The sequence below is a fragment of the Gadus chalcogrammus genome, chromosome 7 (genome assembly GCF_026213295.1).
Source record: "Gadus chalcogrammus isolate NIFS_2021 chromosome 7, NIFS_Gcha_1.0, whole genome shotgun sequence".
Taxonomy (NCBI): Eukaryota; Metazoa; Chordata; class Actinopteri; order Gadiformes; family Gadidae; genus Gadus; species Gadus chalcogrammus.
In genome coordinates, this window is record NC_079418.1 from 10,779,355 (window position 1) to 10,795,066 (window position 15,712).

Sequence of the window (15,712 nt, forward strand, 5' to 3'; positions counted from 1 at the left end):
ATATGATATGTTTATTTTATGTTTTTAGATCATTTATTGCTTTATTTTATTGACAATTCTTCCATCCGTTAAGTGCAGTGCGAGGTGGTCGTCTGCTTACCACTCAAATCACTATTGTTGTGGTTCAGAGAGGACTTCTCTATCTTTACGTATTGACTCCTCTCCTGTAATAACATGTCCATGGGCTTGAAGTCCTGGGAAGAAGAGAAACACACTGGTTACAACTATAAATGGCAGGGCATGGAACCCTTTCAGACTGGAAACATGCAAGGGATTGCCCAAGAGTGGCCCGCCCATACCTGAGCTGACAAACAGTTTGACGTTCCAGACTCGGTGGACTTGCGAGAACTGCATGAAACAAAGCAAACAACGTCATCCAATGGCATTAGTTTGTTGCTTTTCATCATCTCAGCCGTTGTAACTAACTTGTCTCAATTACATGGCATTCATCAGAAAGTAAACATTGGGCCAATCTATCTGGTCATCACTTTGATGCTAACTCACTTCAATGTGACAATCTAATGATCTCGAGCAAAAGACGACAGAAGAAGACGAAAAAGTCACATGCTAGCTTCACACATTTCCCCGTAAAAATGAAAAAAACATTTCTTGTCCATCAGCAGAATTGAAAGGATGTCATGATGTCAGCATTCAGTAACCGGGGGGAATATCACTCTGAAATAGAGACGACCCTGGCATTTTCTTTTGTGAAGCCTATTATATATCTAGCACAAATAATCCAAGTGTGGTCCCGAAACATTAGCAGTGCAACAAAGCAGCAGCAGCTCATCAGCCAACCTTTATTAAGACGGCTTTGATACCGTCTGGAAAAGACGAACCCGACACCCTGCACTAGACAAAGGAGGCCAGTGTTGTCATTTCAGGAATATAAATCTAAATCCCTCAAAATGTCCCTATTGGTGTCGCTTTACAAAAACATCTTCATCAGAATGAATGCTCATTTTTCAAAGAGTACATTTCAATATTAAATACATGATTAAAACACATACACACAGGGAAACACACAGGGACATACACACAAAAAAACACACACACACACACACACACACACACACACACACACACACACACACACACACACACACACACACACACACACACACACACACACACACACACACACACAGGGATAACACACGCACACACAGGAATGCACACACACACACAGAGTATGCACAAACATTATATATTTATAGCAAAAGAAAAAAAGTATTTCATGGTCAATAGCAGAAATACTACTCCAACATATCACAATGTTAAAAAGTCTAACTAAAACACTTTGTCTTCATATCCAGTTTGTACATACAGCTACTTTAAACGACAGCGACAGAAAACAGAGGTCAAACAGCAGACTCAACTCGTCCAATTAAAGTGCCACCTTGAAATAAGCAGTGCTCTGGTTAGCCAATCGTCTGTGGCCTCAGCTTGATCCAGCAGAAGGATTACATCCTTAGGTCAATGATTTGCCTGAGGGCATCCTGGCATGGTATGAACCAATACAACAACCATTTAAAGAGTACTCTCCAACAAAGCTCTAAGGTGAACCAAACACCAAGGCAGAGCTGGTCCCCAATCACTATCGACATTTAAAGATGCCCTTTTGCCTGCTTACCCTTTCTTAATCCATGAAGGGGCAGGGCTATATGGCTGTTCAAACTTCACTATCTCCACTACGGAAGGATATTTGATTTCCGTTACCTTGGGAACCCAAAACAGCCAGAAACATGTGACTCATGCAATAGCATGAATTTAACCCATTGAGGGCAGTTTGAGGACACGTTGAGATTTGGACCAGACTCAATCCTCTACTATGTAACGTTTTACATCATGTTTCCTCTTAAATAGGTTGTTTTAGGGTTAGGTAGGTTTAGGTTTAGGTATCTACCGGAGGTCTTTCTTGATGTTCTCGTAGTCTGCTTGTTCGCCAAGCTTCTCCTCCAGTCGCTGTTCGGAAAGATAAAGACAAAATGTTCACGTCAAATGCTGAAGCAATGCCATTCGGTTCATGTGAACATAAAGGGCCGACAAACTAATGGGCAAGGACATTATAGAGAACAGCTCCTTCTTCTTGATTAATGACCCGGATCAGCAAATACTCAACAACATCACAGGGGTGATACGTTGAGGGGTCAAGGATCGTGGTTAAGAACAGATTATTTTTTTTACTAACATTCAAAATACATCGGGAGTGAATTTCATACGCATCTCGTATCGTTCAGTTTGTAGAGTAAGATTCTGAGCGTAAGCTGATTTTCATTTCGCATGAAAGCTTTTCTCGAGGACATTTGATCATTTGTAAGTTGCTTTTCATGACTGGGTTTCAAATCATTTAATGCTCCGGGTTTCCCCGCGTGCTGAACCTGTAGAGAGTTCGGTCCAACATGAAAACACACACATCAGCAGCACATCAGCTGGTCTGCGGGTCTCCGCCCCGACCCACCTTGAGCGCGGCCTTGCGGGTCTCCAGCTCTCGCCTCAGCTGGCCGATCTGTTCGGCGGAGGTCTCCCTGACGCGGCCCAGGCTGCTGTGCAGCGTCTGCACGTCCTCCGTCAGCTGCAGCACCTGGCGCTCCTTGGTGCTGAGCTCCACCTCCAAGTTGGAGCGCGACAGCACCTCCAGGGCCCTCTCCTGAGGGGCGGAGACATGCGGAGTGTGAGAAGGGGTTCCTCCGGTGGTGGGTCGGAACACAAGTGTGTTGAATTGGCCGTCCAAGGTGGCGGTGAGATCGCGAGCGCGGATATGGATGTTTTTCTCTGTTATCAATATCGTTTAAAAAAAAAACATCTGGAAGTGATGCATGTCGAAATTCAATGTAGAAGATGGATGGTGGATAAAAGGTCCGGTCTAGACAGAACCTGGAGGCGCTGTCACCCGCCACTTGTTGCCCCATCAATATGAAGCGAGGAGGGAGTCATACACACATTTCTCGGGAACACCGTCGCGCTGTGCCTACTTATTTTGGGATCCCTAGCCGTTTGCATTTCTATTCTTACATTTAATTTGTGACATTATCCGAAGCAACGTAAACTGGGACAACGCCCATTCTCGGAAATTGGGTGCGGCGCCGACCTGAAGCCTGTGTGTGTGGGTGCATATCAAGGGCAGCGTTTTGGATCTTGATGCAATCTAGATAAAAACGGTTGTAGAACCCGCGTATTTCTTCTCTCATGTCAACAAGGCCATAGCAGTGGATGCTCATGGTGGACGTCGGTCGAAGTCTCAGTAAAAGGCTGAGGACACAACAAGGTATGTTTAGCAGTCAAACCCACTGCAATATGATCTTGTCTGTGAGACCTAGGAAGGTGGAACATCTGGGATTCTTTTTTGAACTGAAATCTTCCTCTAGCGGTAAAGTTAGTATCCTAAAGGGGATGATATCATCATTCCAGTTAGTACTACAGAGCCAGTACCTCAAACCTCAAGATGCTGTGGATTTTCAGCTACATTGTCTTTTTCATAAAATGAGTTTTGATGCCTCGAAGGGGAAATTCAGTTTAGTGAAACTCTTTAGAGAATTAACTTGTATATTCATGTAAACAGACTAGTATTCATTTGTTTGTACCTGACATGTTTCGACTACTTCCTGCAGTCTTCTTCAGAAGCGTCAGGAAGTAGTCGAAACATTTCAGGTACAAACAAATTAATACTAGTCTGTTTACATGAACATACAAGTTAATATATCAAGTTAGACTAAATTAACTTTTTAGATTCTTTAGAGAATTCACATTCCTTTTTGATATTTTCATGCCAAACTATTTACATAAGCTGGGACGACTGAATGCAACATTTCCCAAAAAGAAGATTTTTTGAAGATTCAAACATACTGGTGTATCACTTTGAGTGTGGGTTTGCAAACTTTAAATCATCCAGGGTTTGGAGTCGCTTGTTTTTGAGGTGGTTTTCCTGTCCGATAACTAAGTATCAAACAGAGACATTCAAATAAATGAGGCTTTTCTCAGAATGGCGTGGAATCTGTAGTGAGTTTATGATGTGATTCCGGTTCAGCGATGTGTACTCATTTTATTAATGTGAGGGAAAAACATATCGCAAGGAACATCAGAGTTAGTGTAGAAGGACCGCTACACATATCAGCCCTGAACGATGTGGTCAGAAGGACTCAATCCCCCCCCATTCGAGGCTCTGTCTTATACCAAACATGTGCAGAGAACCTCTTTCTGTCCGACATGAAGAACTAGTTGGGTTCTGGGAGCCAAACGAGTCCAGCGCTGTGGCTGGGGGCCAGGCCCGAGGCTACGCACCATATCCGGAGCCTTCTGGACCTGCGTGGCCAGCTGCAGGGACTGGTGGGCCGACGTCAGCTGGTCCCGTAGCGCGGTGGCCTCCCGCTCCGCAGCGTCCGCTCTCTGTCCAGGGAGGGAGGGAGGGAACATGGCGATGGAACAGCAGGTTTGGTTTTTTTGGGACCTTTTTATTGATTTCCAGCCTGAGCTCATACACAATCCGTTTTCTTTACACTGTACTGTATTTGAATAAATGTCGTACTTATAATTACTGCACGTGTAAAGCCCAGAATTAACTTTTTCTCGTCCGAAATAGACTTGAGTCTTATACTAAGTGAGTACTTAAACTATACATTTAGTGTTTCGGTTTTGGGAGGCGCTCCAAATATCAACCGAAATCTGTCCAAGCTTTGAGCTTAACACTGTTATATACTGTAATTTACGTTTATTGTTTCTTAATTTTGTATTCCATTATCACTTTATATATTGACTTATGTATTGTCTTGATGATATTTTATTTTCTTGTCTGCTGCTGCAGTTAGTACATGATGATTATTATGTTTGTTGTTGACACTTTGTTTATGATTGTTTAATCATGATTAAACAATCATCATCGTCGATGTTTAAATGATAGACAATTTACAGTGCCGAGCAATGTCTTATTAACTGACCGAGGTGTTTAATAGAAGCAACCTTTAAAAATAGTATCTTTATGCAATTATTAAAATGTGACCTTTGAGATGATAGAACATTTTTCTGAAGGTCAGAAATAATAAGGTTAACAATACATTTTACAGTGGTGATGATGTTAATCAAATGTAAACTATTTAGCATAATTCATGAAGCCAGCCATCTCCCTTGTGTAGGGAAAGAACGAGTGACTTTAACTACTCTCATCCTGTCGCTCTCCTTAAGGGACGTTCTGTATGTGTTGCATTAGAAAGACACTTGAAAGGGGAAAGTGTCACAGGTTGTAACGCATACATTTGCACACACAAGTGTACTGCAGTCTCAACCCGCCACATGAGGGATTACCCAGGGTGCTGCAGACAAAGAACACACAGGGCTGTGCGCAACGCCTTATTATGATATTTTAGCGCTGAATAAAATGCATTCAGTTGGCTGTGTACTGGCACAAGTGACACACATTCAGTCTGAGGGTGATTTCATTTGCAAGTTGTGCATTTATATTTTTAGAGGTTATTTTTGGACAAATAAGATTCAGCTCAATGCATGGAATCCAAAGAGCTTGTATGGCACGAGTGAAACTCCTCCTCTGGGACTGACGAGAGACACATTATACCGTCTTGTTTGAAATATGCAGCGAAACATTTGGAGACAGATATGGTTACGAGCGAGAGCCTTGTTGTCAATCTCGTTAGGTCGGAGTTACAGTAGGTGAGTTCATCGCCCAGAAGAGAGAGTTCTCATTCAAGCAAAGGCAAAGAACAAAGGCCCAATTCACAAGGCATTGCGTAGACCGCAAACACGACCAGTATTTTTAACTGCCAAAAGGGTTTAAGTCAGGGAAGGTTTAAGTCTAGACAGAGAATGAGGTCAGAGCGAGACTGCTCTAATGATGTTTTGACGCTTATTCTCTGCTCGCTACAAGGTATGAAATACACTGTTTAAACAAGCTCACATTCAACTGGCTTTGAACGAGCGTCACTGACGTGAACAGAGACATGGGGACGACGACAGGAAGAGGATCCCATGTGTTTTCATTCCACATTAAAGGGACTCCCACCACGCACCACTGCCATAATCAGGCCATTCCTGCTCGTTAGCCCGGCCCAGGGCTGTGATGATATCAAAGACCTCCCCCCGCCCCCCGTCATACTAATACTGTCCCCTGGGGGGCTGTGTGGTGACTGGTACTTACACACAAACACAAGAGACCGAGTTCCAGGACCAGGCATTTTAGAGGGGGAGGGGTTCTGTGAAGTTTTGGCTGGGGAGGTTTACACTTATGGTGGATAGAGAGATGAATTTGCACTGCCCTCTCCCCAACTACACCCTTAATGATGATGACCATATGTCTGGGATTTTTCCTTTCTGTCATTTTCAGTTTTTTTTCCCACTGCATCTATTATAAGCAAAGAATTGGATCTGTGTGGTTCAGGGTTAAAACTCATAATTTCGTTAACAACATAATAACGAATTTATGCAAATAAAACCATATCCTAGAACAGTCAAATACCCAACAGGAAAATATATATAAACAACTAAAGTTATTATGATTCATACGTAAACGTTTTTTCAGAATACTGAATTCTATTAAACATACAAAAAAGCAAAGTGAGCCACCAATGATATCTCCAACCGGCACGTCATTTAGAAGGCCTCACCTGATTGGCTACCTCCAGCTCTGACATCACCTCCTTCATGTGGTCTGCCCTGGGGAGGAAAGAGCACAACATTGCAGTCATTCCATGAATTTTCAAAAATCAAAAAATGAATACAAATGTGTTTAGTCATATATCCCCCAACACACACACAGACACACAGACACACAGACACACACACACACACACACACACACACACACACACACACACACACACACACACACACACACACACACACACACACACACACACACACACACACACACACACGTGACACACGCAGTCACTTAAAAATCTGGATGCACAAATTGCAAATGTTATTTATTTGTGGCTCTAACTGTGCTACATAAATATCTGAATTATGTAACTATTTTACTTTCATTAATTAACTAAAGTGAAATGATAATCTAGCAAAGACTGTGTGTGTGTGTGTCAGGATACTTATTCACATGCCAAATACATGTGATGAGACTGGATTGTGTGCATTGCTAATTTATGTTCAGACCATTTGTATGTAGTTCTGCGTTTTTGCAATGCAAAACGCATTGTTATCGGCGGGCCGATATTATCGGCCGATATTATCGGCCGATATTAGGCATTTTCCAAACTATCGGTATCGGTTGATTATAAGAAAAACAGACGTTTTGGTTTTTTTGGGGTTATTGTGTTTTTGTTCAAAGGACTTTGAGTTTCATATCTTAAGTTTGTATTTATCAGAACTTGATTTAGACTTTCCTGTTGTGACAATAAATAAATACAGTCTTTCAATCTTTGCAGTGACTGAATAAAACGGATTGTTTTGCATAAGATGAGTGTGTGCAACTGTGTGTGTGTCCTTTCCGGCTTTGGCATACTGCATGGTTATGAAGGCCTTGTGGTTAGTTGTGGTCTTAGTGAAGCAGCCTAGCCTTGGAGTTGGATAAGTTGGAGTGATTGTGTACGGGCGTGCGAGAGTGAGAGAGAGAGCACACCCGCCGTGGTGATGTTTGGCTTGTTGTGGGCTGTCTGTCAGCATACGCCGGGTTGGACAATGTGCTTTGTGTATGTGTTCAATGTACATCTGTCTGGTCGTATTTGCGGTAGATTGATGGGTAAATAATGTCACACCACGATCGGCCATACTTGTTTGCAAGTGCCCTGATTGCGTGTTCGATAGGCTATACCTGCCATTTATTCAGTTGATTGCTCAGAAGTGCGCCAGATTGGTGCCAATTATTGTCGTGTTTGCATTGTAATGCACAACTTTGCCTCTCCTTGTTATAAATCAACGTGCATCCAAACAACTTTAGCCAATGCAGCCTCCTGTGTTGTTTTAAAATATATAGCATATCGGATTATCAAAAAATGTTAAGTGTCTGCGTGTGTGTTGTCATGTAGGCTAAATACAGATTGTCTTGCATCCATGAAATATTGTAATGTTATAGGCCTACTGCAAAATGTATATCGGTATTGCGCAACAATCAGGAGAGGGGACCCCTGAATATTGACTGGTATTTGGCACACTGGGTAAAATAAAGCTTGATAACACTAGGCCAAGATGTTGTTCCTGGAGCTAGTAGGCTACCATCAAAACGTGGGATAACTAATCGGAAATCTGATTACAACGTCGGGGGTAAGATTTAATTAGAGATTATCTGGGGGGGATTTCACAGGTAGGACTGGCAAGGTAGCGTATAGCACGACGCTGAAGTTGGCATCCGATTCGCAGCATCCGATTCAGCAGCTGGTCCACTTTAAATCGGTCCTGATTGAAAACCACTACACCTAGACTCTTCAAATCTGGACTAAATTATCACAGTGAGGCTATACATTATAATAAACATAGTTACAGATTTGTGAAACCTTTTTTCTATTTGTGAAAATGCAATACAGGCTCATTTTAATGCTTTTTAGGGGTCCAGACTGCATTAGAACGGGTCCTGATTGAAAACCACTACACCTAGACTCTTCAAATCTAGACTAAATGATCACAGTGAGGCTATACATTATGTAAAACATAGTTTCAGATTTGTGAAACCTTTACCCTATTTGTGAAAATGCAATGCGGTCTGGACCCCTACGAAGCATTCAAATAAGCCTGTACTGCATTTTCACAAATAGGGTAAAGGTTTCACAAATCTGAAACTATGTTTTACATAATGTATAGCCTCACTGTGATAATGTAGTCCAAATTTGAAGAGTCTAGGTGTAGTGGTTTTCAGTCAGGACCGATTTGAAGATTCTAAGTGGTTTTCAAGCCGAATCGGACGCTGCGAATCGGATGCCAACTTCAGCGTCGTGCATATAGCTAGCATTATGCCCTCTATTTCTAGATCTTCTGACTAAGTTTACCGGTACTTATCTGACCGACATAATCGCTGTCACTAGATATAAAGAAAGACGTTGACTTTCACTCGGTGCTATTCAGTAAAAATAAATAAAAGATTCCTTATTGTATGCACTGCTGTTCATTGACTAGCTCCAGCGCTCGTTGCTGCGAGGCTAAATGATAGCAACTCTCCACTCATTTTACTCTGACCATGCATTTAATTGGCTTTGACCGCCATCAGTTCTCGGCAATTCCTCATTGGCCCTCTCACGTCTGACAGGTTCGAAATTATACGGCTGTGGGCCATGACGGCCATCATACATGGTATTTGTGGTTCTTTCCACCTCTTAGACACCTTAGTTCTAGTACTAGGTTGATGCTACCTTCCACCACGTCTCCCCAACGTGACGTCATCGCCGAATGGCGTTAGAAAGCACCCGTTACAAAAACGACAAAAACTGGACTTTAACACTATTTTGGAGACATTTTATAAATGATAAACATAGTTTGAGTGCTTTATGTACCCATTAATCAAAACGTCCAAATATTTGTATCGTTATCGGCCATAAAAATCCTTTATCGTCGGGCTCTAGTCCCGCACACGCACGCACGCACGCACGCACGCACGCACGCACGCACACACGCATCCACGCACTCACGCACACACACAAACACACACACAAGCGCCACTGCCTGAATATGTAATTGTTGTAGTTGTTCATTGTGTTCCTCTGTACGTTGTCCTTGATTGCAGAGAAAGGCGCCTTTAAATAAAATTATTATTATTATTATTATTATACAGTTTAATCCCCATCACACCGGACGGTCTGTCAGGATATTCTTTGGTAAGACACAATTGAGGGACAATGCAGTCCGATGCTTAGTTTGGCTCGCATCCTAGTGCTCTTTCTGGCCTGTTCCATGCATCTTCTTGTGTTCTCTATGTTACACATGGTATGTTCCATCGCCCTTTCCAGCGCTGTGTAGGCATTGACTCCAGTATCAAAAATGTAATAACGCTGAACACCTCGATCTTTAGGTCGGCCAGTGGACGGCGATGGCATTAACGCTGAGCTATTGGCCCGATGTAATGCCAGCCAAACAGCACATTATAGTCTGATGGGTCATTCAAGGTACTGGGATGCATAATATTATTAAATACCTTTGGATTTACGGGATTATGGGGAATTAACAAGTAAGGAAATATGCCCCCCCCCCCCCCCCCCTGAGAGTGGGATCAGAGACAGATTGAGAGGGATGATGGGACGGGGGACAGGAGGGGGGTTGATGGGCATCAGTCAGTAATCAGCCAGCTAAATCATATTCAAAAGTAGACTGGGCCGCTTAGTATTTCTGGGCGCTGGATGGATTTACACTGTGTATTAGCCCTTTTTCTCCTATTACATGTCCTGCTCTGGGATGGGTCAGGCTTTACTCGGGATCGGACCGCCGCAAATTTGTAAATAATTTTCAATTATAATGATTATAATTCATTGCAATTATGTAGACTCCAAAAGCACTTAACATACTGAGTGAGTGTGTGTTAGTGTGTGCGTGTATGTATGTTTGGAGGGGGATATCATAACTCATCCACTACCCTAAAATGTAGATTATTTTTGCGTATCTTTGAGTGGATTATATCCATTCAATTAGCGAGTGTTGGCATTTGATGTAGTTTTAGGTAAAAGTGTTGTTGCCTATTTGGAATTATCCGCAGTCGAGAGAGAAGAACTTTCAGACTAACAACGTCAGAGTTTGATGGCCTACTACAACAATGCTTTTTTTTCTTGGGACCCACTTTTTTGAAAATGACAAACCATCGCAACCCAACAGGCATTGTGAGAGGAAAATAATGTCACATTCTGAATGTTATCATTCCCATTTCTCTGTGACTTTATTAACAGTGTATGAAAGACCTACTGAATCGGGGAATAAGGCATTTCAAAGAGACATTTGTTTGATAACTTCATGTTGTTGAAAACATGTTCAATCTTTTACTTAAGTACAAATTGAAAGAATGACCAAGATTTAGTGGTTTGTTAGTAGAGTACAAATTAATCAGGGATCCTTTTTTTGACACAAATGAGAACAAATCAACATTGTGAAGACCGTGAAGAAGACATATTTCCAGTATCTGGACGGCCCATCAGGTCACAGTTAATGAGTGATTCAAAAGCATCGAGGCCAGGCTAAAACATCCTGTTCGGACACCAGGGTTCATAGACATAAGAGCAAATGGTTTCAAAACAACACCATGTTGCCTGGCCATCGTAGTTATCTACTTATTAAAATCATTTTTCTAAAAGCTCTGTGCACTCTCAAATGTCTTCCCCTTTGGTAGAAAATCTCCGTAATAACCCCTTGTAGTTTTTGCTTTAGGGCCCCAGGCTCTGTGCGGGCTCCCCCCAGAAGCTCTGCTATAGCAAAGTAGGACTGTTGGACCTACTTTAACTGAATTGAGGAAGAAGGCCAGACAAAGGGACTAATACTCATAGGAAACCCTTATATATCTGCATCATTGCACCCAGTACCTTAAAGTCAAAGCTTGTTGGGAGTGAGTCACCCCTATGTATAGCACGCCATAACACAAACCTGACTCAATCCCTAAGTCGGTCCCTATAAATAAAAGAGACACAGGCTATATCTGTTGTTAGATTAGAAGAGGGCATGTACTAAATTATTAGGCTAATAAGATTCATATAATTAAGTGTTACTGCAGGTAAAAGCATGTTTGATTTGTTAAACATCTCTTTGATTTGTTTGATTTCTCCATCCCCTTTATGTAATGAGTGTACGCTTATCGCTTATCGCTTGTTATAGAGAAAAGGGTGACAGGTTTTGAGAGAGTGGGAGAAGGTGTGAAAGTCTGTCATGTGTCGCCCTGTTGCCACTCTGAGATCAGAAAGAGAGAGAGAAGTTCTGACTGATGGCAGGCCCTAGGACTTGAGAACACAACTTACTTTGTAGTCGACTCTTTGTCAGACTTGCTGTTCAGGTCCTCCGTCTGCTTCACTTCAAGTGCTGTGAGACAAAGGCAATTGTTCAGATGAGTCGCACTCGGCACACTCATGCACATGGCTCACACTAGGAAGACTGCCGACGTGTCACAAAAGCAGAATCTTAGTGTCTGGTCAAGTGGTGGTGTTGAATGTTCTGACTCAAAGAGGTGAAATGACAGATGCCTTGTTTTATAGCATTGAAACATTTAGAAACACACTAGTCAACATACCCCAAAAAAACTGAAATGACGTTTTAGAAGCCTTAACTTACATTTTGCAATAGCACTGAATAAATGGCTAGCCCAAAATATTCCACAAGGTCGGTATTTCACATACACAAACACCTCAGCATCAAAGGGTTTCCCGGGCTTTTGTATCATGTAAAATGGTAATTAGACGCATCGGTCTGGTTTGGATAATGAACCAGGAGCCAGCATTTTGATACTTGTTGTGAAAGGTAAATTATTTCTATCCATATATTACAAATGATTTATTCAAGCCTTGAAGTGTTGTGTAGCTCTAAATATAATGAAACCATCACACCAAGGACACCCTGTTGTCACACAATCACATGAGGCAAATCCAAATACACACACCTTTATGATGCAATAACTACTTTACAATAAATTCAGTTTGTCGGGAAATTAAATGAATTTCCCCCTCCATGTTACCCCACAGTGCTGCCATAGTAACGGTTTATCTCTGTCCTCATGTTGGACAGTGAGTTCGGTCTCCATGTTGGATGAGCGTCGCAGATCCGAACCGTGAAATCTAAACATCTGTTCCCATGACATCCTTTGTGGCGAAAAACAACATATCTAATTGCTGCAACTGAAAAGGCTTTGTCCTTTTTACTGTACGGCGGCACTTATAGCCGGCTAATTTGCCTAGCTCCAGAAGTATGTCCTAATCACTTGTATCAGTGCAGGGGAGTGAGAGAGAAGGCCGAGAATCTGTCTGTGTGTGTGTGTGTGTGTGTGTGTGTGTGTGTATGTGTGTGTTTGTGTGATACATTGTGACAGGCCACCGTCAGCGGACATGCTGGCCGCCGCCGGCAGCAGCCGCCGGTTTTGTTTGACAGCGAGGAGTTAGACACTTGCCTGGTCAGCACTCGGGCCATGTCGCTGGCACAATGACATGAGTGAAAGGACATGACAGACACAGGGAGTTTATGTGTGTGTGTGTGTGTGTGTGTGTGTGTGTGTGTGTGTGTGTGTGTGTGTGTGTGTGTGTGTGTGTGCGGGTGTGTGTGTGTGTGTGTGTGTGTGTGTGTGTGTGTGTGTGTGTGTGTGTGTGTGTGTGTGCGTGTGTGTGTGGGTGTGTGTGTGTGTGTGTGTGTGTGTCTCACCAGTGTTTTGTTCACGTTTCTTCACAAGCCAAGGACTGAGGCAAGCCCTTTGCCACAGCTCAAGTCAATAAGACAGCATTAGACCCAGCTCTGATATGACTGATGTTTGAACGTACCTGTGTGTTGGTGTCGGCCGCTGACGTCAGCCCCCTCCCGGCCCGAAGGTGTAGGGTGCCCTCTCTCTTTATGCTTACTGTCAATGGAAGAATGGAGCTCAGGGTTTGCATTTCACACACACACATACACCACACACCCAGACACACACATATAACTTACACAAACACACACACACACATACACACACACACACACACCACACACCCAGACACACACATATAACTTACACAAACACACACACACACATACACACACATACACACACACACACACACACACACACACACACACACACACCCAGACACACACATATAACTTACACAAACACACACACAGACACATACACATACACACACCAAGACAAACACATATAACGTATCCGCACAGACACATACACACACCCACACAAAGGGTTTACATTACCCACACACATAAGACACTCATCGTTCTCTTCACCCAACTTGTTGACCCAATTCTACTGAAACATGCCAATATGAGACAGTAAGGATTTCAGCTGTCGTATCAAAGACTAACCCGCTCCCACATTCCCTTGAAGTCTGTGCCGTCTTTTTAAGTATGAAAAGACACGTGACGTGCATGATTAACCATACAGGCACTTTGGGAGCCCGTGTTTGTAACGCTACTGTGAGTTTCTAACACACAACCATATCACCTATCGCTGATTGTCTTAACTAGACCCAGAAAGCACACCTTTTATCATGTGAACCACCACCATTGCACAACTCATATACAAACAGCGTAAAAAAAAAGGTTTTGCTGCGGTCGCTGCGGTTTGACTTCAATATTTGCTCCTATTTTACAGGTCACAGAGATCGCAGTGCGAGCTCCACGGTCTGCAGCAAACGCTTCCTAAAAATGTCATCTCATCCAAAAATAACTTTTATAGAGTGGCCCACATGGGGCCCCCTGGACCCCGATCAGCCCTATCACATATCCTATCAGGCCAAGTGTATCAAGGTGGAGCCATGGGGCTGGGAGGAGGGGAGGGGGGGAACCTCTCAGAAGGAGTTCCTGAGGCACACATGCATCCCAATAAAGGTCAAACGTGAGCTCAATGAGACACAGCCACAGCCTCAGAGCTCAGCATGTTGGCGTTTCAGTAAATCGTTGACAGGTCATATTAAGACTTGTACTTGTAATGTGTGACGCCGTCCACCCCGAGGGGCATTTGTACATTTCCAGTTCTTTATTACATTTTTTGTTACATATTAGCACATTGTCCTTTTTAGATTGGAGCACTCATCTGGCCGTCATAAACCGATTCATACTAGAGGTTCTCTTTCACTTTAGCGCCCGCTAGAGCCCCGCTGGGGGCTTCACAGGATGTGGGCTCCGTCCCTTACCTCTCGTCCTCAGTATCAGCGCAAACTCGCTCTCGCTTCTCCTCTTCGTCCCTGAACGTGTCTGTCTTTGACTCTCCCTCCAGGGCCACTCCCTCCAGGGCCTCGGCCTCTGTCTCCAGGGCCTCTCCCTCCAGGCGCTCTCCCTCCAGGGCCTCTCCCTCCAGGCCCTCTCCCTCCGGGGCCTCTTTCTCCAGGGCCTCTCTCTCCAGGCCATCTCCTTCCAGGCCCTCTCTCTCCAGGGCCTCTCTCTCCAGGACCTCTCTCTCCAGGGCCTCTCTCTCCAGGCCCTCTCCCTCCAGGGCCTCTCCCTCCAGGGCCTCTCCCTCCAGGGCCTCTGTCTCCAGGGCCTCTGTCTCCAGGGCCTCTCCCTCCAGGGCCTCTGTCTCCAGGGCCTCTCTCTCCAGGCCCTCTCTCTCCAGGGCCTCTCCTTCCAGCCGCTGGTGCCCTCCCCCCGGCTGCGTGGTCTGCCGGGAGCTCTTCTCGTACCCTTCTATCTGCTGGTTAAGTGCTTTAATTGTCATTTCTGGGACACGGGACAGTGGGCAGGAGAATAAGGAGAAAGGAAAAAAGAGATGAGGAGTTTGGTGGAGAAGTAGAAAACGCATGAGGTTATAATGATTTGAATTATTACATGCTGATGTACATTCTCCTTTATTTGAAACACTACGCACTCAAAATAAAGTGTTTTGGGGCTGAGTATTCTAGGAAGGAGGGGGAAGGGTTTATCGCCATGGTTACAGCCCACGGCAACTTTGTGATGTGCCTTTTTTTTTTAGGCCAGTACGTGTCGTTGAGTATGAGCATTATAATGAGTGATGTTGAATTTGAAATGCGCCACACACCATGGCGTTATACTGTAAGTATATCTGAGAAGCTTAATCCTCTCGGACGCACCAATCAACATGAACCACTCCCCAGACAGAGCTCCACACAACCACACACACCGGGGTGTTAGCGGACCGACT

The 15,712-nt window shown here is 43.7% G+C and overlaps 1 protein-coding gene across 1 annotated transcript in view; it reads right to left on the reverse strand.

Annotated features, from left to right (window-relative positions):
* cux1a (cut-like homeobox 1a) overlaps positions 1-15,712 on the reverse strand; it is a 103,082-nt gene that overhangs the window by 27,007 nt on the left and 60,363 nt on the right. The window contains exons 6-14 of the mRNA XM_056594751.1: positions 14,748-15,270; positions 13,383-13,459; positions 11,880-11,940; positions 6,612-6,660; positions 4,282-4,386; positions 2,462-2,650; positions 1,907-1,965; positions 300-348; positions 101-194 (exon numbers count right to left, since the gene is read on the reverse strand). Of these exons, the coding sequence (XP_056450726.1) occupies positions 101-194; positions 300-348; positions 1,907-1,965; positions 2,462-2,650; positions 4,282-4,386; positions 6,612-6,660; positions 11,880-11,940; positions 13,383-13,459; positions 14,748-15,270 (1,206 nt within the window). The remainder of the gene's footprint in view (positions 1-100; positions 195-299; positions 349-1,906; positions 1,966-2,461; positions 2,651-4,281; positions 4,387-6,611; positions 6,661-11,879; positions 11,941-13,382; positions 13,460-14,747; positions 15,271-15,712) is intronic.